The sequence below is a fragment of the Mesoplodon mirus genome (genome assembly GCF_964341445.2).
Source record: "Mesoplodon mirus genome assembly, chromosome: 2".
Taxonomy (NCBI): Eukaryota; Metazoa; Chordata; class Mammalia; order Artiodactyla; family Ziphiidae; genus Mesoplodon; species Mesoplodon mirus.
In genome coordinates, this window is record NC_138977.1 from 161,464,437 (window position 1) to 161,486,541 (window position 22,105).

At 56.4% G+C, this 22,105-nt stretch overlaps 1 protein-coding gene across 1 annotated transcript in view; it reads right to left on the minus strand.

Annotated features, from left to right (window-relative positions):
* Positions 1-20,420, minus strand: part of WDR1 (WD repeat domain 1) — a 39,583-nt gene extending 19,163 nt beyond the window's left edge. Inside the window, exons 1-5 of the mRNA XM_082611325.1 lie at positions 20,193-20,420; positions 19,605-19,726; positions 9,151-9,241; positions 4,533-4,680; positions 3,125-3,305 (exon numbers count right to left, since the gene is read on the minus strand). Of these exons, the coding sequence (XP_082467451.1) occupies positions 3,125-3,305; positions 4,533-4,680; positions 9,151-9,241; positions 19,605-19,726; positions 20,193-20,208 (558 nt within the window). The 5' untranslated portion in view covers positions 20,209-20,420. The remainder of the gene's footprint in view (positions 1-3,124; positions 3,306-4,532; positions 4,681-9,150; positions 9,242-19,604; positions 19,727-20,192) is intronic.
* Between the last annotated feature and the right edge of the window lie 1,685 nt (positions 20,421-22,105).

The following is a 22,105-nucleotide window of genomic DNA, read 5'->3' on the forward strand; positions in this document are numbered from 1 at the left end:
GCGCCCGCTCCAGGAGTGTCTGCGGTCACCTGGGCAGCCAACCTGCTCACCCGACAGAGGAAGACACAGAGGCTGGAGAGGCATAGAAATTCACCCAATGCCATAGTGGGCCAGGTGCACAGTCACACAGGTGAGCCAGAGACGCTTAGTGGGGCCTGTTACTACACATCCAGACGTGTCTATCACAGGAATGCACTCAGCAGGAAGAAGCCTCCATGGGAGAGGCAAGGTCCACCTGCCCACTTCTTTTCAGGCCACCCTTAGGGCCTCAGAGGGGAACCTAAATCCCTGCGCACAGGACACCAGAGGTGGAGACCGTGCTGTCCATGGCCTCTGTCCCACAGCCGGTCCCCTGTGACCCTGGAGTCACTGCCCCAGGTGGGCTGGGGCCAATTCCAGGGGAAAGCGTCTTCCACCTGGTGTTCCTACAGCCTCTCAGCCCATTTCAGGTTCAGGTAAACGAGGACAGAGGACCAGGCGGGAACCAGGGCAGTCCGGCTAAAGCTGGGCCATGAACCAGCTTCGTCTGCACTCTCACTCTGCCAACACGAGAAGCTGGTTTAAGCTAATGAACTCATGAACAAGAAGGAAAAGCAACTGGACCCCTGCACTCAGGCCAGCAGGGTGGACGGGTGGCCTGACTTGCTCCACGTGGCCACCCTATGTGTCTGCAATACTGTTTTCCTTCCATGCGGGGCTGAGCCTCCTTGGAGTTGCTCTGGCCTGTACTGAAATTCGGAACACCACTTAATCCTTTGTGAGGCAGCAATTTGAACTCGACCCCTCTGTGCTCCTCACATAACCACCCCTTACCCCGTGGTCCTGAACAAGGTCAAGAGGAAGGTGGCAGGAGCTGGAACGGGACAGAAGGGCAGCCCTGCATGCTACAGCTTTACTCTGCGGCCGTGAGGGCCTAGGGCGGGTACATGGAAAAGTCACAGGCTGATCTCAAGTTGTCAGCGCCTTACAAGGCTTTTCAGGTGGGTGTGGGGGACCCGAGTGTCCTCCTGTCCTTCCTGCTTGAGGCCAAATGAGCCTGTTAGTCCTTTCCAGCAGAAAGAAACCCAACAATTCCTCATGGACACTGAGACGTCCACCAGCATCTCGCCTGTCGTCCCCACAGCTCTGCAGGGCCAGTGGAGGAGGGCCATCTTCACCTTGTTTCCCGGGGGCCCAGAGGCACGGCCAGCTGGAGAGCCGCAGAGCCACCACCTGCAGCACTGGGCTGCCACCCCATGTCCCCCATTCTTGGTCCACAGCCCCTTCTGATCTCTCGCTAGGTCCTTACCCAGGAAGACCTGGGGACGAGCTGTGTGCCCACCCTGGAGACAGGTGCCTGCCAGGGCCACAGGGTGAGGGCAGGGCTCTCAAGTTAGAAAGGAAAACAGAAAGAGGAAGAACGTTTGGCCAAGTCCCCAAGTGAGCACACGGGGAAGCCTGGCAGGGTGGTGAGGGGCACAGATTTGGGCCAACTCTGGACTCGAATCCTGGCTCCACTCACCCGCCACCGAACTGCCCCGTGCAGGGTTTAACCCGCATCTGCAAAGAAGAAATGAATCCTTCTGCGGGGGTGGGGACAGGGAAAGGAGCCCCGCCCATCCACAGCCCAGATTATGGCCACGTGAAGCCAAACAGAACATGTGTGGCGGGCGTGGGGAGAGGGGCTACTTCACGGGTACGAGCTGGGACGGCCTCTCGCTGCCAAGGAAACCTCCCCTCCCTCCTCCCCTGGGCGGCGTGCAGGAAGCCCAGTTACTTGACTCAGCCTGACTCACCGGTGTCCCAGGGTACTTTATCCCACTTAAGACACACCAACCTTGAACCATGGCCTCCAACACAGTGCCACCACCTCCCCATGAGCAGCAGCCCCAGAGCCAGCCTCTGGGAGATGTGGGGTGTCGGGAGGGACTCCAGGCTGCCTGCCCTGCAGGGCACAGAAGCCAGCCAGGCCCCACTCGGTGGCCCCGGGATGAATCCAACCCCATTTCACTACAAACAGGTAACCTGGAGAGCGCCTCTGCACCCGAGCCGAGACCTACCTGTGTCTGGTCATGCTGCCCATGGCCCGAGTCTTGTCCCCAGGGACCCTCCCCTGGGGACCCGCTGAGGACCGTCACCGCCTTCCCGGCCACGCCCTGCCTGCTCTTCGTGCTTCACTGCATTGTCATCAAAGTTAACAGGACTCCTCAGCCAGCCAGTAACATTCGAGACACGTCCCCAGGCCTCGGCCAACCCCAGCCCAGCCACCTCCAGAGGAAAGAGCTGGCCGTAAAGCACCGCGCATCCTCCGCGCTGACTTCCACCTCCACCACTGGTGCTGGCTGCCTTTCCAGTGTTTTCACAAGACAAACTGGGAGGGCAGGTTCAGAACCATGGCTACCCTGACACCGGCCTGAGGGCCACCCCCTGCCAGGCGCCCTTCCTCTGTGCTCCAGCCTCAGACCCCATGTCAGGAAACAAGCATCGTGGGCCGCTCTGGGCCTGCGGGCCCTATGCACAGATCAAATCCATGGCTAAAATGCTCTCACGTCCATGTCTCCATGGCCATCTTGCAGACGGGAAAGGTGAGGCTTCGAGGGTTCAGGCACTTGCCTCAGTCAGGGAGCACGTGCAGAGCTGGGACTGAGGCCCCGAGCCATTTATACCCAAAACCTGTGTCACTCCACTGGGGCGTTTAGAGCACATACCCGCAGGCAAAGCTCCTAACTCTGCTCACCCTGTGTCACTTTACAGGTGTGACCCTGCCCTCATCATCTCTCCCGGGGAGGTGCAGGAGGGGACAAAACCAGACATCCCTGGAAGCCCACCTCCTCTGCCACTCTGGTGGCTCAGTGGATCTCAAGCTGGTACAACTAGAGGGCAGGCTGCTGCTGGGCCTGGGCTCCCCTTTCTAACAAGGCACCTCCGGGCCAGGATGCTCGCCTGGCCTCACAGCATCAGAGTTGTGCCTGCCCCCACCCAGAAATACACCCATCATCCCAGGGCGACCCCCGCCCCATCCTGGCATTAATGTTGTGCGCCCGTGACCTTCTGCCATCAGCATCTAGCAGGTCTAGACTCCACTGGCTTCACATACAAACCATAAAGTTCACCGAAAAACCACCCTCCGGAGAAGCCCACTCACGCCAATTGTGAACTTGAACTTGAATGGTGGCCCCTCAAAGAATGCAGCGCAGTTGTCGTCACTGCCGGTCACCAGGCGGTATGGCCGGCTCTGCTTGATGTCCACGCTGTTGATGACTTTGTTGTGTCCCGTGATCTCGCCCACAGAAGAGCCGCTGTCCCACAGGAAGACGGCTCCGAACCTTTACCCAGGAGGGGAGTCACAGGAGAGAAAAGTCAGTCCTGGGACAGTTGTGTTCCACGGGCAGTTGTGTTCCCAGCAGTCAGAGGGCAGTGGTGCTGGCAGGGCGGCCCTGCTCACAACTGTGCTTCATACACGCTCCCCAAAAGAGCCAACACTGACGGCACCCAGGATCTGTCTGAAGGATAGGAAAACAAGCAGAAGCAGTCCCAAGTGCCTCTGGGAAGGGACTACATGTCTGTGTCTTATGGCCCAGACCCAAGGAGCCTCCCACATGAAGGTGCCTTAAAAGCACCTGCCAGGGAACAGCTCGAGGCTTCATCAGTTTCACAGCAGTTTTAATAAGGGGTGGGGGGTGGGGCAGTGGATGGGGGCAGGGTTTGGGGTTGGGCTGGGGACCAGGAGACACATCGGTTACCATCCCCTGCTAGAACGGAGATGCTGCCTTACTGTCAACCAGCAGTCAATAGTCAACGAAAATGTACTGTTTGGGTTACCATTTGTGACCGAATGAAAAAGGAATTAAGACCAACAGGAATGACTTGAAGAAAAGCTATGGAAGAATGAACACCTATCAGAACACACATTACGAGGAGCCTCTAGGTAAGGGAAACAAAGATAAGTGTCTGCCAAGTACAAGTGATTGAGGGCAGCAGAGGTGCCGGGGAGGGAACCCTGACTGCACTCAGAATAAGACACCTGGGTTGCGGTACTGACCCTGCTGGTCACCGGCCCCGTGAGTGCAGCAGCCCCCCAGGGCCGCTCACCCAGCGTCCTGTCGCCCCCTCCTCAGTAAGGTGGCCATGGGGTGTGCCCAACTAGGGAACACAACCAGCCTCACTCTCGGCAGGGGTGGTCGTGGCATTGCTGCTGGGAGGGACCGCAATAGCACTCTTAGGAGCTGCGTCGCTTTCACCTGCTCCCTTTCCTGCTTCCTGCTGCCTGGAACGTGGGCAGGACAGCTGGGGTTCTGGGAGGGGAAGGGCCAAGGACGTCAGATCAGAGAAGGCGCCTGGGCCCGGAGACAAACGCTGGGGGTTCCCCGTGGTTACGTGTGGTTTTCCATTGTGCGCTGCCGAAGCCCACCCAGAAGGAAGCCCAGCACCCACAGGACTCAACACACACCCGTCCAAGCTGCAGCGACGTCACCGCACCCCTCCCACCGGGGGCGTGCGGGAAAGGAAGCAGAGCAAGGGACACAGGCAGGAGGGGTCGAGGCCAGACTCACTTCTCCCTTCCTTCCCCGACCACTGCGATCCTCTTACTGTCTTCCGTCCAAGCAATGTCCTTGATCTTCCCAGCGAAAGGCTGATACTCATACTTCAAGAGGTGCTCCTTCTGCGTGGTATCCCAGATCCTCAGCTTCCCAGATACATCTGCGGACACAACGGGGCGGCGAGAGCCACGTTCACCACTGTGCCAGGGCCACGTGGGCACAAGGCATGGCCGCCCAGCACCACCCAGGGTTTTGGAGCTGGCCGGGCGTAGCTGGGAGAAGGCGCGTGTGTTCATCAGATGACCACCACCCAGCCACCGTCAGTCGGAGCCTGCTGCCTCCGGGAGGACCAACAGGGGGTCTCTGCAGTTCTCCAGGCATCACAGGCATCTCAAGCCCTGCATGGGTGACAGGAAGCCCAGGGACGCACGGTGGCACCCCCCCCCCCCGCTCCCCGCCGCCCAGGAAGCAGCTTGGGAAATGACTGCATTCCTTTCCTTGGAGGGTTACCTAACTGGCATACAGGCCCCGGGTCACTTCCTTAACACTCAGGAGCTAAAGATCTTCATTTGTAAAACACGGCAGTCCTAGGGACACTGCATCTCCCGTGCAGGGGCTGCGGTCACCAGTACAAACGAGGGCACTGCTGGGTGTGCAGCTGGGCATCCTGGGGCATCCTGGGTCCCGCACGGGGGCCCCATCCCCCTCCGAGCTCCTTCCCCGCCTCAGGCAATCGGCAGCCCCTACTCGGTAGAGCGAGGCACCATCCCACCACTCATGGCTGAGCCATGAGGGAGACCCTCTTGGAAGACACGCAGGTGGGTGCTGGAAGGAGTCTTGCTAGAGGCAGAACTTGACGCCAGGCCTGTTCTCACTGCAGCATTTGCAGCGGATGGGTGATAAAGTAACACCCCCTTCTCTCCCCACCACCATCCCATCACCACGTTCCCAGCACCAACCCCGACACATCCCCTTCCCAACTGAGCACTGACTTCCCAAATAAGAAGGAAAAGTGGAGCATTTTAAACCAACTCTTGAGGCTAAGACCTCAGCCCCATGTAGGTCTGGGCCAATTCCCCCCAGCATGTAAGCTCGAGTTGTATCCAGGACCCCTGGCCACTTCAGCACTGAACGCAAGGTCTACAGACTGTTCCAGTGGGAACAGCTTTCAACTTCTGTTCGGGTCCAGTCGAGGGTGGGTGTCGGCTGCAGACACGGCCCCTGCCCCACACGGCTCTGTAGGCCTAAAACACCACCTACAACCGCGCCCACAAGAGGAGGGATAACATGCCACCAGAAGGCTTCTATGACGATAATATGAGTCAACACGTATAAAGCCTTAGACTAGGCCCTAGGACACCGCAGACACTTGTAACGAGTTAGAGTTAGTTCTCACTGTCAGTGAATTAACTAAGGCTCTGCAGAAGCCACTGGAGACCCCTCCCCGTGGGCAAGCACACGGGGCTCACGTCCGCCGTGGCACAGATGAGATGCTGGCCTCCCTGTGAACAGCACTAATGAGCAGGTCCCGGGGGCCCTGGTCTCTGGATGAGGTCCAGCCAGACTGCCTGGCACGCTGCCCGAGGCGAGCTCCAAGGCTGACCGGAGCCAGTTAAGTCCCTTGACTAAACAAATGGGCCAACGGGGAAAGAAAAGGAAGGGGCAGAGGCTGGAGCCGGAAAAGGAGCACTGTGTGTACAGGAAGGAAACACACACTCACGCGCGTGCTCACATTCACGCACACGCCAGGCTGTGTGGTCCCCGTGCTCAGGTCAGCCCAGGGCGCTACATGGAGTCATGGAGAACACAGCGTCTGCAGGCACAAGGCCGAGCCCGTTCCCCTCCCCACCCCTAGACAGCAGGGAGCCGCTCTCCACCCCTTGAATTCAGCTCTCCACCCCTTGAACTCAACGGGCAACCCGCTTGTACCTCCCTCAGCTCAACCCCCCTCCAGGCCAGGCATCCTAGTCATTCTCCCACTGTCTCCCTGCCCAGACCATCAGCCTCTTCTGATGGGCCCAACTCATGCATTTGATTCTTTTCAGAAGCAGCTGGGGCTGGAAACAGCGGGGCTTGGAGACCAGGCGCTCAGGCCCCATCCGTTGAGGGCGGCCCTGACCAGGTGCACCTGGGTACCAGGCCCTGTGCCAGGTGCTGGGGGCGCAGCACAGACCAGGCATCTGCTGGCACGCGCGCGCGCGCGCGCACACACACACACACACACGTCCACGCACTTACAGGACTACGGAGAAAAGCACCGCAGTGCAAGGGGACAGACGGTGACAGTGGGGAAGGGGCTCCCTCCCTCCGACAAGGCCTCCTTGCATCACTGGGAACAGTTCTCCTCCCAGACAATAAGCTGCATCCGGTAATGACCGTTTGTGGTGAGCCTGCCCCCTACCCCGCCTTGGTGTGGAACGCACACCAGCACTGCTGGGGCAGCAGCGGCGGAGGCGGCCTCTGCTCACACCTGCTCTGGCTCTGCCGCCTGGTCTCTCCTCCCACGTGCCGCACCTAAGCAACCCTCACATCCTTCTCAGGGCACGGAGAACCCTATCCAGGACAGCCTCTACCCCACAGCCTGGGAAGATCCCCTAGAAAGGGAAATCAGGCCCCGGAATGGCTCTGCCCTGAGAACCATCACAGAGGACCCAGGGTCCCCCAGGGCACAGACTGCCGTCTCATTCAGAGCTGGAGGTCCAGCCCCTGGCATGGGCTCCTCCCATGGGCCTTCCAGAAGGTTTGATCATTTTGCAGAACGTGGACCAGCCAGACTTACAGGGATCTAAAGACTCGCAGATCTGAGGCTGGAAACCGGTCTAGGAGTGACTGCAGGGTTCCTGAGGTACGGGGACCCCTGCCCTCAGGGACCCCAGCCCCACCCCGGGCAGCCGTTTAGCCCAGAGCCCTAATCTCTGCAGTAAATGTTTTGTGGTCTTTGTTCCATTCAAAGGGCCAGCTCGCTAGAAACATAAAACACACCGCCCACGCCTGCCTGCAGCCCAACCTCCCTCACTTCCCCCACTAAGTCAGGGCGCTTGTACGAGAGGAAAACGTCAGATGGAGCCTTTACTTCTGTGGACTGTCCTTTGCAACGGTCTCTGCACCAGCATTTGAAGACCGTGATTCCTGTCTGGTTAAACTACTTGCCTGGGGACTGGAGGGCAGGCCTGGGCTCATGAGTGATTCAGCAGCCGGGCCACAGCTCAAAGAGCAGCCAGGGAAGCTATGCCAACCACACTTCTCTCCTGAGAAGACACGGTTTTAAAAGGCACCAGGCCCAAATCATGGCGCTTTAAATGAAGGGGAGTTTTGCTGGCAGGCAGGGGTGGGGGGCGGGGAAATCACAGGGCTAGAGTAAATCGTAGGATATAAATTAGAGCAAGTTTTACAGATGGAGTCAGAGTAGGTCTAAACATAAAAATCATGAAGTGACCACTTTGTGCCAGCTCCTGGCCGAACCCTTCACACACAACCCCGGGTGGCCAGCATTAGCCGCCAGCCAGCACGCCTGTCACCCTGGTGTGTCCGGGCATTCAGTGATAGACACCACGGTCCCCTGTGGTGCCCACCAGTGCCAGGGCTGCCCCAGGCATTGCACATGAATTGCTGCACTGGGTCCTGCCCGAACCGATCTGGTAGGAACTAACAGTCCCAGTTTACAGAAGAGAAAATTAAGGCCCAGGAAGGTAAGTTATTTAAGGAAGGCTGCACAGCTAGGAAGGGGTGACCCCTTCAGGGACAGGCCTGCACTGCCTGCCATGCAGGGAGTGAGGGCACTGAAGACAAACGGCCTGCGGGGTGTATGATCCCGGCCCTCCCCCACTGGCCGTTAGTTCCTTCAGCAATTTGCTCATTTCTGTCACTCTCCAGGGAGGCTGACAAGGCCCACATCAGCTCATCCACCTGGCTCTTCATGGGGCCTGAGACCAGGCTGGACACAGGCAAGACAGCCAACATCTGCTGAGTGTATGAATGAACGAATGGGAGACTCGTGGTAAGCCATGCTAACTTGTGTGCCTCCCTTTCTCATCTGTAAATAGTAAAAGACCAACCTCGAAGAATCGGGTGAATACAGCATCCTACAGTGTGATGGGCTCATGTCCCTCCTCTTGCCCAGCCTCCCACTGAGCCACACAAAACCCCGGCGGGATGGAGCCAAGGGCCTGACCACCAATGGAACAAGTGCGTGCCTGAAGCTGGCGGTATGCTCGGTACAGGGAACGGAACAGCAAAAGGTGACATGAGACAAAGCTACAAGTCAGAAACACACACACACACACACACAAAGGGCTCCAATACATCACGGTACAGCTGCCCGCAGAGGCCTCCAGCCAACCTCACATGAGCATCTCCACTGACCTCCGAGTTGGAACCAGCTGGAACACGGCCAGCTAGAGTTCTGGAAAGGGGCTTTTTGCTGGCTTACACTTTCCTTGTCAGCCCCAACTGAAACTCATCACGTTCGCCCCACCTGCCATCCCCACGCTCCTTGAGGGTCTTCCCTCTTCCTCCCTGCCTCCTCCACCCCCCACCCTCCCAAGCCAGGCGCCCAGCTTGGCCCCAGGACTGGGGGGAGGCGAGGCACACCACATGGGCCAAGGAGCCATGCGCGAGGACAGACAGGTACCTCCAGAGGCGATGTAGAATCCGCTGGGCGCGTACTTGGCCACCACCACCTGGTGGGCGTGCTCCGTGTAGATGTCAGCAATGGCTGGGTTCTGCAGGGAGGAGACCAGAATGAACACAGGGAACCAAGAAGCAGGCAAACTGCTTTCCGCTCTCCAGATTAATGGATTTGGGTGGGAAAATAACACCCCTCCACCACCGCATACACACACACAAATACTGAAGTCAAAACCTCCATAAAAAAATCCCAGAAGGGGCTTCCCTGGTGGCGCGGTGGTTGAGAGTCCGCCTGCTGATGCAGGGGACACGGGTTCGTGCCCCGGTCCGGGAAGATCCCACGTGCCGCGGAGCGGCTGGGCTCATGAGCCATGGCCGCTGAGCCTGCGTGTCCGGAGCCTGTGCTCCGCAACGGGAGAGGCCACAACAGTGAGAGGCCCACGTACAGCAAAAAAAAAAAAAAAAAAAAAAAAAAAAATTCCAGAAGTATACTTACCTGCCTGGGTGATAGAATTCTAGGTAGTTTTTAACTCTTTTATAAAATTTGAGGTGATTTTCTTTCCTTTGTCTGCTTTTCCTTCCTTGCCAAAGTACAAGCAAATATGTATTTGTGAAATATATACAGGAAATGCAAGTTTCATTAGAAACTTAGAAAAAATTAGAAAAAAACCTATGACTCTCCTTTTCTCCCACTTTGGGGAGCTGCCGGCTGCTGCTGCCTTCTCTGAGTCCAGTTCCCTCAAAGCGGGTCTCCCCTGTTCAGAACCAACTCTACCACAGGCTGCCAGGCAGTGTCTGACCTGAACCAGAGCCTCTGGCCTGAAGGTGTGGCAACAGAGGGGGGCAGGCAGCCAGGAGCCTCTCCTCGTCCAAATCCCTCGTTTGGGAAACTGCCTTTTGTGGCACAAATCCAAGGCTGGCTGGACTCTGCAGTAAGAACAGGGCCAGCATCTGGGACCAGGAGCATCTTTGCTACTCAGCAGTAAGGTTTCAACGTAGAATTTACTCAAGTAGATCACGGCACTCCCTCCACCCCTGCACACACAACCAAGGCTTCTCAGCAAACCTGGAGCACGTGCTGAGATGCTCTCCATCTGTCTCCACAGCTGAGCCTTCTCCCAGGAGGGAAGAAAGATGGAGCCGTCTAATCCCTGATACCCGCTGACAGCTTTCCGCCAGCCAAGTGCCCGTGGAAAAGAGGCAGCTTCCCACAGGCTGTGGACACATCGGGTCCCAGGGAAGCTGCTGCAGGCACGCCTAACCTGACCCCCAACTGACACCACCTCTTACGACCACCCCGTTGTCTCCCCCCTCACCCCCTCCTTATGCCCCTCGACAAGGTCAGAGGCCTGGACTCTTCTCAGCCTCCCGGCCGCGGGATCCCCCCTGCCTCCATCCCACCAGAGTAAGCCCGGAGGAGCGCCCCCTAAGTTCTAGCCCTGGCAACCAAACTCCTGCCTTTCCTGTAAGCCCCCTGTCTCCGTAAATGCCGTGCCCTCGCCAGCAACACCTCTCCCTGCCTGCTAACACCCAATTATCAGGCCTAACTGAGGAGAAATCTGCGTGTAGCCTCCTGTGCTTCTCTCTCCTGTGCTTCCAAAGCAGTTCACACGTCCCTAAGGCAGTTATGACACATACCAGTCCCTGGCCTTCTTGCCCCTCTCCTCCAATGTTTCTTTGACCTGCTTCATGTGCATTTATCTCTTTAGCCATCACAGCAGTTGGCAAATAACAGATGCTCAATAAGTGTTTTTTTGGGGGAAAAAGTTTACATAGTCCTTTTCCCCCAGCACTTAACACTTAGCATCATATGATACAGTATGTATGTGGTTCATAAATTAATCCATTGCAGAATAAACATTTGTTTAATGAAATTAGAAATATATCAGGTATCCAAAGATATTCTGAATGGCAAACAGGCACATGAAAAAGCGCTCAATGTCGTTAGCCTTTTGGGAAATGCAAATCAGAACTACAATGAGAAACCATGACATACTCACTAGAGTCAATAAATTAAGACTGATGTCACCAATGTTGGCAAGGATGGGTGGGGTACAGTCTGGAATGCTTATATATTGCTGGTGGGAATGCAAAATAATACAGCCAGAAAATAGTTCAGCGTGTATTTATAAAGATACACTTATACAAAAACGCAGCCATCGCACTCCTAGGTATTTGTCCAAGAGAAAAGTGCATGTCCACGAGAAGACACACATGGTTGAAGGTTCGTGACAGCCCCCAAGGGGGAACAACCCAAACATCCACCCGCAGGTGCCTGGAGAAGCAAACCGCACTGTTCATCCAGCGGAATACGACTTGGCCAACAGAGAGCAACAAACTGCTAAATACCCTCAACCACAGGAAGGAGCCTCGAAAGCCTACGCTAAGTGACAAAGCCTGACGCAAAACAGAACACACTGCATGGTTCCTTTCTGATCAAAGTCTAGGAAAGGTAAGCTCACAGTGACAGAAAGCAGGTCGGGGCTGCCAGGGCCTGGGGGGAGGGTGGAGAGGCCGACAGAGGGCGTGGGGCAAGAGGGCACTTCTGGGAGTAACTGGAACGTTCTGTACCATGATCATGGTAGTAGTGATGGGACAGTATCAATTTGTCAAAACTCAAGTTGTGCACTTAAAACGGATGGATTTTATTGTACCTAAATTACACCTCAATAAAATGATGACCCCCAGGATCCATTAAACGTCCGTCTAACCCAACCTGTCCCTGCCCAGGTTAGTCCTTTGTACCTGAACATTCTAACGGAGACAACTTCCCTCACAGAGAAGCTGGCAAAAGCGGTCTGTGGCCAGGCCGCCACAAAGGCTCTTGTTCAGTTGTCCATTTCGAGGCTGACCGAGGACTCTCACACCCACACGTGGGCACTACGGATGGGAAAGCCATCCCCCCGAAGGCAATGCCCACGCTGGATGTACAGCCTGGCACTGCCCTCAGAGGGTGAGTGGGTGGCTGGTGGACGACGAGTAAGCAGCCGCTCTGGGAGGAAGTTCTGCCCCTAAAAGTCCTCCCCCAAATGGTCAGGGTGCGTGAAACCCCAGGGTCATCCCCAGCAGGCTCGGCCTCCTGGCAGGCTCTGGGCTGGATGCGACAGCACCTCGTCCGTATTCCCAACACGACTGGGGGCAAGTTCTCCAGGCTGAACATAAAGAACAGAATGCATCCGACCAGCAGCAACCCCTCCCTGCTGCTCTGCACACAGGGAGGCCGGCTGCTTGAGCCGAAGATGATGCCTCCCTGTGCCCTACGTGTCCACTGCAGGCCAGGCTCATCGCAGACCAGCAGGGTCAGGACTCAGACCCTCAGGGCGGGCAGCAGTTCTTCCCCTCCCCCCTCCGCGGTCTCCAGGGAGAACAGGATTCGGGCTGTGCAGTTTATCTGGGGAAGCACTTGGGAACGGGGAATGAGAGAGGAAGGGAAGGAAGCCAACTCCAGGAGCCGCAGGGAGGCCTTCAGAGCGGGGCTGGATTTTCTGCCCTGCCAGAGGGTGAGAGGCTGGGGTGCCCCTCCCCTGGGACTTCCTTCCTGCCCTGCCCCCATCAGGGGACAAGGGACTTCAGGCAGAAACCAGGAGGAAGCCCTGGCATTTGAGGCCCGTGGGTCCCTAGCAGATGTGGGCAGAGGCAGGCAGAGCCCGTGAAAACCTCCTGTCATCTCACTGAGACCCCAGGCTCACCCCAGCCCTGCCCCTCACCCTCTACCCTGGGACTGTCCCTGCCCTGCCCGCTACCTGTGACCCCCGCACCCCGCAGGCCTGCCCCAGCCCTGTCCCATCTTCTGCCACAGCTCTCAACCCCACCTTGTCTTTCCACCCCAGCCAGACTCCATCCAGTTCTTCCTGCCCCTCCTGGGACCAGGACAATATCCTGACAATGTCGTTCGAACTGACCCCAATTAGAACCGCTCGGATCTGCCTTCCATTGATCCGCCAGGCTCTCCACGTCCCAACTCCGATCACATCATTGCAGAGGGCTGGTCCAGGGCCCAGCAGTGTAGGTGCCTTGGAGGAGGAGGCCACTCCCACCTCCCACCTGTGCGCGGAGCCCCCCACCAGCAGCAAGCTAAGCAATCTCCCCCTCAACACCTTTCCACAACACAGGGTGGGAAGTCACTAAAAGAGCCCCTCAAGGCTCTCTCACATTCCTTTGTCCTGAGGCTCAGGTGCTGAGGTCAAAGGTCACCACCGCACTTTACAGGTAAGGTTAAGGGGTGGCTCCGGCCACGGTGCATGGCGGCTTGCCACGGCACACCGGGCCCCCCGTGAACCCAATGGACAGGTCAGGGATCGGGGAGGCTGCCCAACCACGGAAGCTGCGGGACATAGCGCTGCGGAGGCCTCCAGAGAAGGACCTGGGCCTCCTCCAAACCAGGCAAAGTGAGCACGACCTTCAGGAGGATTAAGTTTCCAGAGCACTGGCTTTCTAAACACAGCCAGTTCCTAAAAGCAGGCGCTGGTGGTGGGACCTGTGCAGCAAACACAACTTGCAGGGCCCTCTGCTCACTGGCGATAAGGGCTCAACTCGAATGACTACAGAGCGACCCGGCTGCCAGGCAGCTCCACAAACCTCTGCGCTTCCAGACCTGCAGGTCCGAACCCAGAGGCTCAGCCTGATCACAGTGCCTCAGAGGGTGGTGAGAACACACCAAGCATTGTACATTCACTCCTCCGAAGAACTCCCCACACCTGCACCTCCTCTGGGCTGGCCCAGGGTCCAGCAGTGAACCAGTGACTTCACACACAGGGCAATCAGCCTGCCCTGCTCAACCTTCAAGGCTCCCTCTCACCCAGAGGAACGTAGCCATACGTCTGGACCTACGGTCCAAAGTCCATTTCCCATTCCGCCCTTGTCCCTCCTCTATCAGATCACTAGCTGTGACACTCTTCCCTTTATCTGCCTCAGTCTGGAATATCTTCCCTACTTCCCGGTCCCAGATAACCTTCTCCTAATTATCTTTTAACCTCAGGCAAAGGTTACCTCCTCCGAGAAGCCTTCTCTGATGCTCCAAGCTGGAAATATCTCTCCCAGCCCAGAAAGCTCACACTACCTTCCCTAACCTCCCTCTCCATTGCCCTTAGTACTTTCTACCTTGGACTACATGCCATTCTTATACCCACAAAGCTTTCCAGAGGGCAGGGCCCGGGTCTGATTCACCACTTCTTCCAACCTCCATGCACTTGTACTCCCTGTCTAGACTCCCCCCATCTCTGCTGTCTCAATGCCCTTCCTGGAGAACTCTTACTCACCCTCCAAAACCCAACTCAAAAGTGCCCTTTCTCCAGAAGCCTTCCCTGCAGCTCTGTGGCACAGCTGGTCCTTCCCTCTTGTTCCCAAAGCACTTAGGACACACTTCTTTTAAAGCGCTAACCTGGTGCGTTAGAATGTTACCTACTGGGGTTCTCCAATCACCTCTGCTGACACTTTGGGCTGCAGGACAGCCCTGTGCATTGTGGGATGTTTGGGAACACCCTGGCCTCTACCCACTAGATACCAGTAGCACAAAAATGTCTTCAGACATTGCCAAGTATCCCTTAGCAGGGTGGAAGCGGGGGCGAAACCGCTTCACTGAGAACCACTGATTTAATCTTAGGCACTGTGGCTGCGGGCAGGGCTCGGCAAGATGGAATGTGTGTGGGCAACGCCAAGACCCAGGATCGAGGATCGGATGAACCAGCTGATGATGCCTTAATCTTTGAGCAGATTCCTAACCGGTCTCCCTCCCGCCTCACATCTTAGATACAGAACCAGTTCTCTACCGCACTGCTTATCTGCTGAAACTTTTCATGGTTCTGGTGGCCTCCGGTCAGGGCCGGGCTGTCTCAGAGCCTCCCGGCCCCCAGCACCAGAGCCCCGCACCCTCTCCTGCCTGCCTGTCGTCCCCCCCAACCCCAGTGCTCCAGCCACAAAACTCCACAACCTGTGCGGGGCCCTCTAGCTACCCCCTCTCCACTGACTGGTCCCTCCCCGGGCTCCCAGCTGCTCAGAAGTCCTCACGGCACGTCTCCTCCTCTCAGCATCAGTCCCGTCTGAGTGTCGGTTTCCCTGGGAGACTGTAAGCTCCATGAGGACATGCTTTTGCTGGGGTGTCTCCAGAACTAGGCATGGGCGTCACTACAAAGCAGGTGCTTAGAAATACTTGTAACAGGATTAACTCGGGCTCAAGTAAAGGAGATGGAGGGGGAAGGGTGGTGGGGAGCGAAATGGAAGCGCCCACCCAGAGCCAGCTGACACATGGGGGGCCGCACCACGACTGGCAATGGGCAGGGGAGGGGGTGACACTGATGTCACATCCAAAGCACCTGAGGGTCACTGGCCTGGGAGCCAGTGAGGCACGTCCCCACCACTCGGGCTCCACTCAGCTCTGGCGCCTTCTCGGAGCCCCAGCTTCCTCAGTGCTCTCCTTGCCCTTGACCCCACACGTGTGCTGCCTGCTGGCTTTCTGTCCAGGCCGTAATCAAACACGCTATTTCCTCCTGTCACCGGGGGGCCCGTTTCACTCCCACCCAAGGCAGCGAGCTCTGCGCAGGCAGGGCTTCTGTGTCTGCGCTCCCCGCGGGGCCGGCGGCCATCCTGGGCACGCGGCAGGGACTCGCAGGCACGTGCAATGGGACAGAAGGGACGAGGTCAGTCCTTCTCCCCCACCTGAAGGGGACGCACAAGTGGCCCTTCTGCACATGACTGGCAGCAGATCATCCTGCGTGAAACTCAGCACTCAAGTTCAACATCTCCCAACCTGGTCTAGACTCTGTTCAAGGAGATGAGGCCACTGATCCTGTGACTGGAAGCAGAGCAACGTCAAACTGCTACAGACATTGTGCTCCCTGGAGTTTAACTTTATATAAATCATTTTTTCCAAATATATACACACACACACACGTGTATGTATACACACATATATGTGTGTGTGTGTGTGTGTATACACATATATAAAATGTATATATTCGTTCTGGAATTTAGGGACTGGCTATTTTAAAAAGCCAGCCCCAAACTTGCCCTTGCAGCAAACCTGCTGGCTGCTTCTGGCAGTAGAGGGGCCTCTGCCGGGAGGCTCACTTGCCAAAGCTGTTTTACAGGGAAGTGATCCTGGGCAGTTCAGAATATGAAGAGGCTCCTTCATAGACACTGGGAGGAACCTTCCCAGACTACATCTAGGTGATGCAGCCCTAGAGTTAAGAGTGTATCAGGTTCCCTCCTTCTGGAATACTCCTTTCTGAACGGCCACATCACTGCATGCTTTTAACTGTGGAGAATTTCCTCTCCAAGGTGTGGCAATCGGGATGTGTTGAAAGAAAATAGATAAGAAACACTGTTTTCTACCAGCTTAAGAAGTGCCGTTATGCTGGGTTCACAAAACAACTTTTAAGGAAATAAAGTGCATGACAGCCGTGGCTCCAAGTGGAAGGTCAGCAAGGGTCTGATACCTGCTTGGTGTTAATAAAGGTGGATGCCACACAATTTAGGTCCAGCAGCCTGAACCAGGCTAAGTCTTTCTTACTTCCATGCAGTGAAACCTTTAGTGGCTACCTATTATCTCCACGACACAGCCTGGCTCTCAAGGCCTTTCAATCAATAAATGACTTACTGAGCACCTACTACATGCCAGGTACTGTGCTAGGCCAGGACATAGCAGGTTAGGGTGGCTGCTCACTGGCTGGCTCCCCATGCACCATTAGCACCAAAGGGCAGAGAAGGCCAGGATGGGAGCCCTATTTAGGAGGGGCCCCTGCCACATGGCAACATCTCAACAGAAACATAAAGCAAGACAGGGAGTGAGCCATGCAGCTATTTGAAGAAAGAATATCCAGACAAAGGGCACAACAATGCCCGTGTCCTGAGACCCATATGGAGCGTGCTCCAGGGAGAGCACAGAAGCCAGGGTGCCTGGAGCCAGCAGGAGAAGGTGAGCAGTGAGGTGAGATCAAAGGTGCAAGACTGGACAGCAAGGCCCTATCAGCCTCGGTGGGTCGGGGAGAGCAAAGGAGCAACTTGATCTCATATTTTAATATAACTGGCCCAGCCGTGGTGCTGAGAGCAGACTAGAGGAGGGCCAGGGTGGAAGACCAGGTTAGCCTTTTGTTTTTGCAATCCAGGCGAGAGAGCATGGTAGCTTGGATGAGTAGTTCTGTCAGATTCTGAAGTCTTTGAATGTAGAGTCAATAGGATTAACTGAAGAACTAAATATGGCATTGAAGGGGGAACCAAGGAGAAGTCCAAGGTTGGGGCCTGACCAGCTGGGGAGTGGCATCGCTGTTCTAGGGACAGACACATGGGAAACCCAAATATGGTTTGGGCACATTAAGTATGAGCTGCCAATCAGACATCTGTTGGACATTCCACGATCTGGTCCCCTCCTCCCTTTCATGTCTCTTCTCTACTCTGAGCCTGTATTCCAACCAGATCACCTTCCTTCCTATTTCCGGAATGTTCATTAGATTCATGTCTTTTTCCCAGGGGTACTCTGCCCTAATTAAAAATGTACCCCCCTTTACTCAAGTACCAGTGGTCCACCCCCATTGAACAAAAGCCTAAATGCCTGATGTATGTCCAGAACAGAGAGGAAGCAACACATCAGCATCCCAATGCTGTCCTGGCCCTGTAGAAACTTACAAATAGATAGGAAAGGAAAGCAGATGCACCCTCAAAAGAGAACAGTAAACTCTGGAGTATTGATAAGAATAAAAAGCTCAGAAGAACAAGCAGAATGGGTTCCACAAGTCAGGGAATGCCTCCTGCAAAGAGGGTGCTTGTCTGTGACTGTAAACAGCTCCTCCACTGGAAGCAGCTCCCGTTACTGGCTACCTTCACCTTGCTGAGCCTGACCCCAGTTCTAAGCAATGGGTCTACTGCGGCGGGGGGGCGGGTAGGGTATAAAGGAGATGCTGAAGATTAAGAACCTTTCATGGTACCAGACACACAGTATGTCTTCATGTGAGGTCTCCCATCTGGAAGTGAGTGTAGCCTGCCATGATGTGTGTGTGCCTTGTTAGGGACAAACCCAAGCATTCATTCCACTGTACTGTATCCCTGAGAATGCTTTCGCCCATTTTACTTGACAAACTACAAGTGAGTATCTATCTACTAAGGGCCATCTCAACTTTTATTTTCTCAATATCTCAGGACCTCTCTGGAGACCTCCAGATCTTTATGATCTAAGTCCTTGGTAATGTTTCCCTCAGTTCTGAGCAAGGCGGGATCCACTTTCTAGGAATCTGTATCTAGAAGAGGAGCGGTTAGCACCTTCAAGGCACATTCACACCCACCCACCCCCTTCCAGTGAGGTGCCCAGCCATCCTGGGCAAGGGAGAAACTGCCAAATGGAGCTCTGACTCCCAGCAGACTGCTTGGCTTGAACAGAGATGGGGGCAGAGCCAGAAGCACCTCATTCCACACAGGGGGCCTCTCCTCTCACAGACAAGGAAACCAAGGCCCACAGAGCCCCTTCATTCCCTCAGCCAGCCCTGAGGTTCCTGAGAACACGGGCATCTCAAAAGCGACAGTTCCAACCCCCCAAGGGTAATCATGCACAACACATGTGAATTTAAGTTGACATCCCTTGGGGGCATTGCCAATCAAAATCACCCACCTACAAACTGTGCACAAGCCCCCACCCCAAGCTCAAGAGAACCCCCCATACACCCCCAAATGGTCATGTTGGTACCTCTGGCTTCCATATCCCACCCCACCACTCAGCTGACGCAGGCAGAAGAAAGATTTCCGCGTGCCGTCCTAGCAGCCGGGAGACTGACCAGCAGACTGGGTCATTTCAATGATTACAGAGCAGTAATGGAAAATCTCCAGGATTTCCCAAGGAGTGGGCTCTAGAAGCATTCTCAGCCTGGGTACAGGATGCCCATGCAGATGATTCATGGGAAAACACTGGTTCCTGATTTTGCACTGGGGCTCAGATTTGTAGGTGGAAGATCAGGCTGAAATGCAGAGGCCTGGCTGTGAGTCTGGGCTCTGCCACACTGGGGGACCCTGGATATGAAATAATTAAACACGAGTGCCATTTAACCAGTGTTGGGTGTCTGCCAGGCATGCTGGGCTGGAGGGATGTAGCGTCTCACTCAGGGGGCCCAGGCAGCCGAGGGAAGTGGAGGGGAGCCTCATCTCATCACCTACATTTTACAGATGAGAAAACTGGGACTCAGAGAGGCCAAGTCACCAACCACCCCAAGGTCAAGGTCCCACCCCTCGAACCCTTCTTCTCTTGAACTGAACTAATCTGAGCCTCAGCTTCCCCACGAAGAAAGAGAATTGGGCCTGTATAAATTTGAAGCTGTCTTCCTGGGTTTCCGAGGTGTCTTCCCAAGGCTGAGGGGGCGTGGCGTCCTCTCCCCAGGCCGCTGGGCGGCCGGTGAGGTGGTGGAAGGGGAAGAATTCACCCAGGAGCTGCGCTCAGGTAAGGAACTAGCGCCTGGTGGGGGGAAGCGGGTAGGTACTCACGTCGATGTTCCTTAGGATGACGCACTTTCCATTGGTGTAAAGAAAATTGTTGCCCCTGGGGTCGCCGCCGATGATTTTGGAGACACCCCTCTCCACCTGGGGGAGGCTGGCGAACACCTTCTCTGCAGAGACACAAACGCAGCAGGGCACATGAGGGGCAGCTCCTGCCTCGGCCCCCCGCCGGGCTGAGGACAGAAAGCAGGGGAGGGGAGGGGAGGGGGAAAAGGAGAAGGGCCCTGGGCCGGTCTCAGCCGGTCACCTGTTGCCTCCACCCGGAGGGGCGGTCGCCACTTTGAAGGAGCGCAGAGGACGGCGCGACTTCCTGGTCCGCGCTCTCCACCAGGCCCTTCAGGGATGCGGGGGCTCCGCGGGGCTCCGACCGCATCGCCAACTTTGGGGCGTCCCCCTGGCCGGGGATCGCCGCGCGGCACCCCCGAGGGCGGCGGGTCGCTCACCGGCTTGCGCCCGCACCCCTCCCCCGCGCTCCGGGGACCCCTCCAGGCCGCCCGCTCCTCGCGCCCCGTCGATAGCCGAGGGGGCCAGGCAGGGCCGGAGCCCATCCCGGGGGCACCGGGCCGCGGCACTTACTGATCTCGTATGGCATCCTTGCCCACTTGTTACCGCGCAGCGCTCGCCGAGAGCCTCCGGGGCCGCGCGCGCCGAGAATCAGACGGGGCCGAGGCCGAGCCGGGGACAGGGGCCGAAAGGCGGCGCCGGGCGTGCAGTGCGCGGAGGGGGCGGTCCGAGGCCGGGTCTCCGAGGCCGGCTCGCGCCCTGCCCTGCGCGCTGCCGCTGAGTACGCGCCGAACCCGGAAGCGCGGCCCCGCGCGCGGCTCGCCCCCAGCTTTGACCATATATAGTCAAGCGCTCAGCTCGGAGGCAGCGGCCCCGGCGAGCCTGCGCGGACCTGGCCGCGCCCCTCCCCCCGCGCGGGCCCCGCCCAGGGCTCCCCGCCCCCGGAAGTGACGTCACTCTCGGCCCTGAGAAAAGGCGGGGCCAGCCGCCCTGGGCGTCAGACTGCTCTTGGGAACTGGTGGGCGAGGTTTGTGAGGGTGGGGGTCGCTGGGGAAGGGTGGGCGGAAGGTTGGGGGTACTCGACGTTGCTTCTTGCTGAAGTTTTGCGGGCGCTGAAAGCAGCGGAGCGCTCCGGGAAAGCCTTTTTCCTGCCTGTGTTTGCGTAGCGGGCGTTCCCGAGCCGCCAGCCTTCCGGCCGGGTGGACGCCTGCTGTTTGCAGAAGCTGTGAGGCGCCAGCTTGGGTTTTGCAAACGTAGGAGAGTGCTTTTTCTTGCTTTCTTTTTAAAGCGAGACTAACTGGGAGTCGCCCTTCCTCGAAAAAAGCAGCTGGCAGGAGGAACTTTAGGGATGTACCTTGCAGGGCCGAGCTCTCTCAAAACTCCCTTTTAGAAAGCTAGGAAGCCATAGAGCAAAGGGGATGTAGGTTCGAAGAAAACTAGGGCTTATTTTCTAATGAAGAAAGCAGAAGGGAAAGGGAGCTTCCACTTGTAAGAGCGAGGCAGCGGCTCGTTGCGAGGGGAGAAGCAAGGATTCTGAGGTGTTATTAATACCTTGAACCTCACCTTTCAGCAGGGGCTGGGGGCTACTGTCTTTCCATCGGAATTGGGAGAGGGGAGGGTAAATGTGAGAATATGTTAAAGGGCCTGAAGCCCAAACTAGAAAACCTCGGGGTCATCCTTGACTTTATCTCATCCACTGGGAAATCCTGTTCGCTCTATTTTCAAACTGCATCCAGGTTCATTTTCTGCGGCTTCCACTTAATTGGTCTGTAGAGCCCTGAAGTCGTACCTGGGTTAACGCAGGTGTTTCCTTGTCTGGTCTCTTGGCTTTTGCTCCCCGACCTTCACCTTGGTCTGCTCTCCCGACTGCAGCCTGTTGGTTTCAAAATTGAAAATGAAATCTGTTCCTCAGCTTAAAACTTGTAGGTGCTTGGAATCTCAAAATTCAAGCCAAAGGGATTAACGTGGCCTACTGGGCCCTGTGTGATGGGTTCCATGAGACTCCATCTTACTCTCCTTTGCCTTCAGCTCTGCTCCCCCTTGCTTGCTTTCTGCAGCACCCCAGCTTCCTTGGTACCCCAGGAATGCCCCAGGCTTGCTCTTGCACCTACGGGGTCCCCCCCCACCTCTGTTCGCTACCTGGAATTACTCTGAAAAGTACTTAAATGCTCTGCTCGCGTCACTTTTTTCAGTGGAAGTCCCCTACCCTGAGCACCTTATTTTGAAGTGCAACCTTCCAGCCCTTGCAAGTGCATTCCTGATACTCCGTTCCCTGTTCCTGTTGGGAGTGTGTCCCTGGCACAGGGTAGATGGGAAGGTAGTTTTGTGAATTGAAGGACCCTAGAAATGTTGTGTCTTTGTACATAAGGGTGAGATTTCTAAAGCAGAAATGAAAAACAAGTGTTCTACAGGTGGGAGCTGTAATTAATTATTCTGAGAAACCAGGATTTAATTATTAACCTTATTGGGACTGGGTTAAGAGCAGG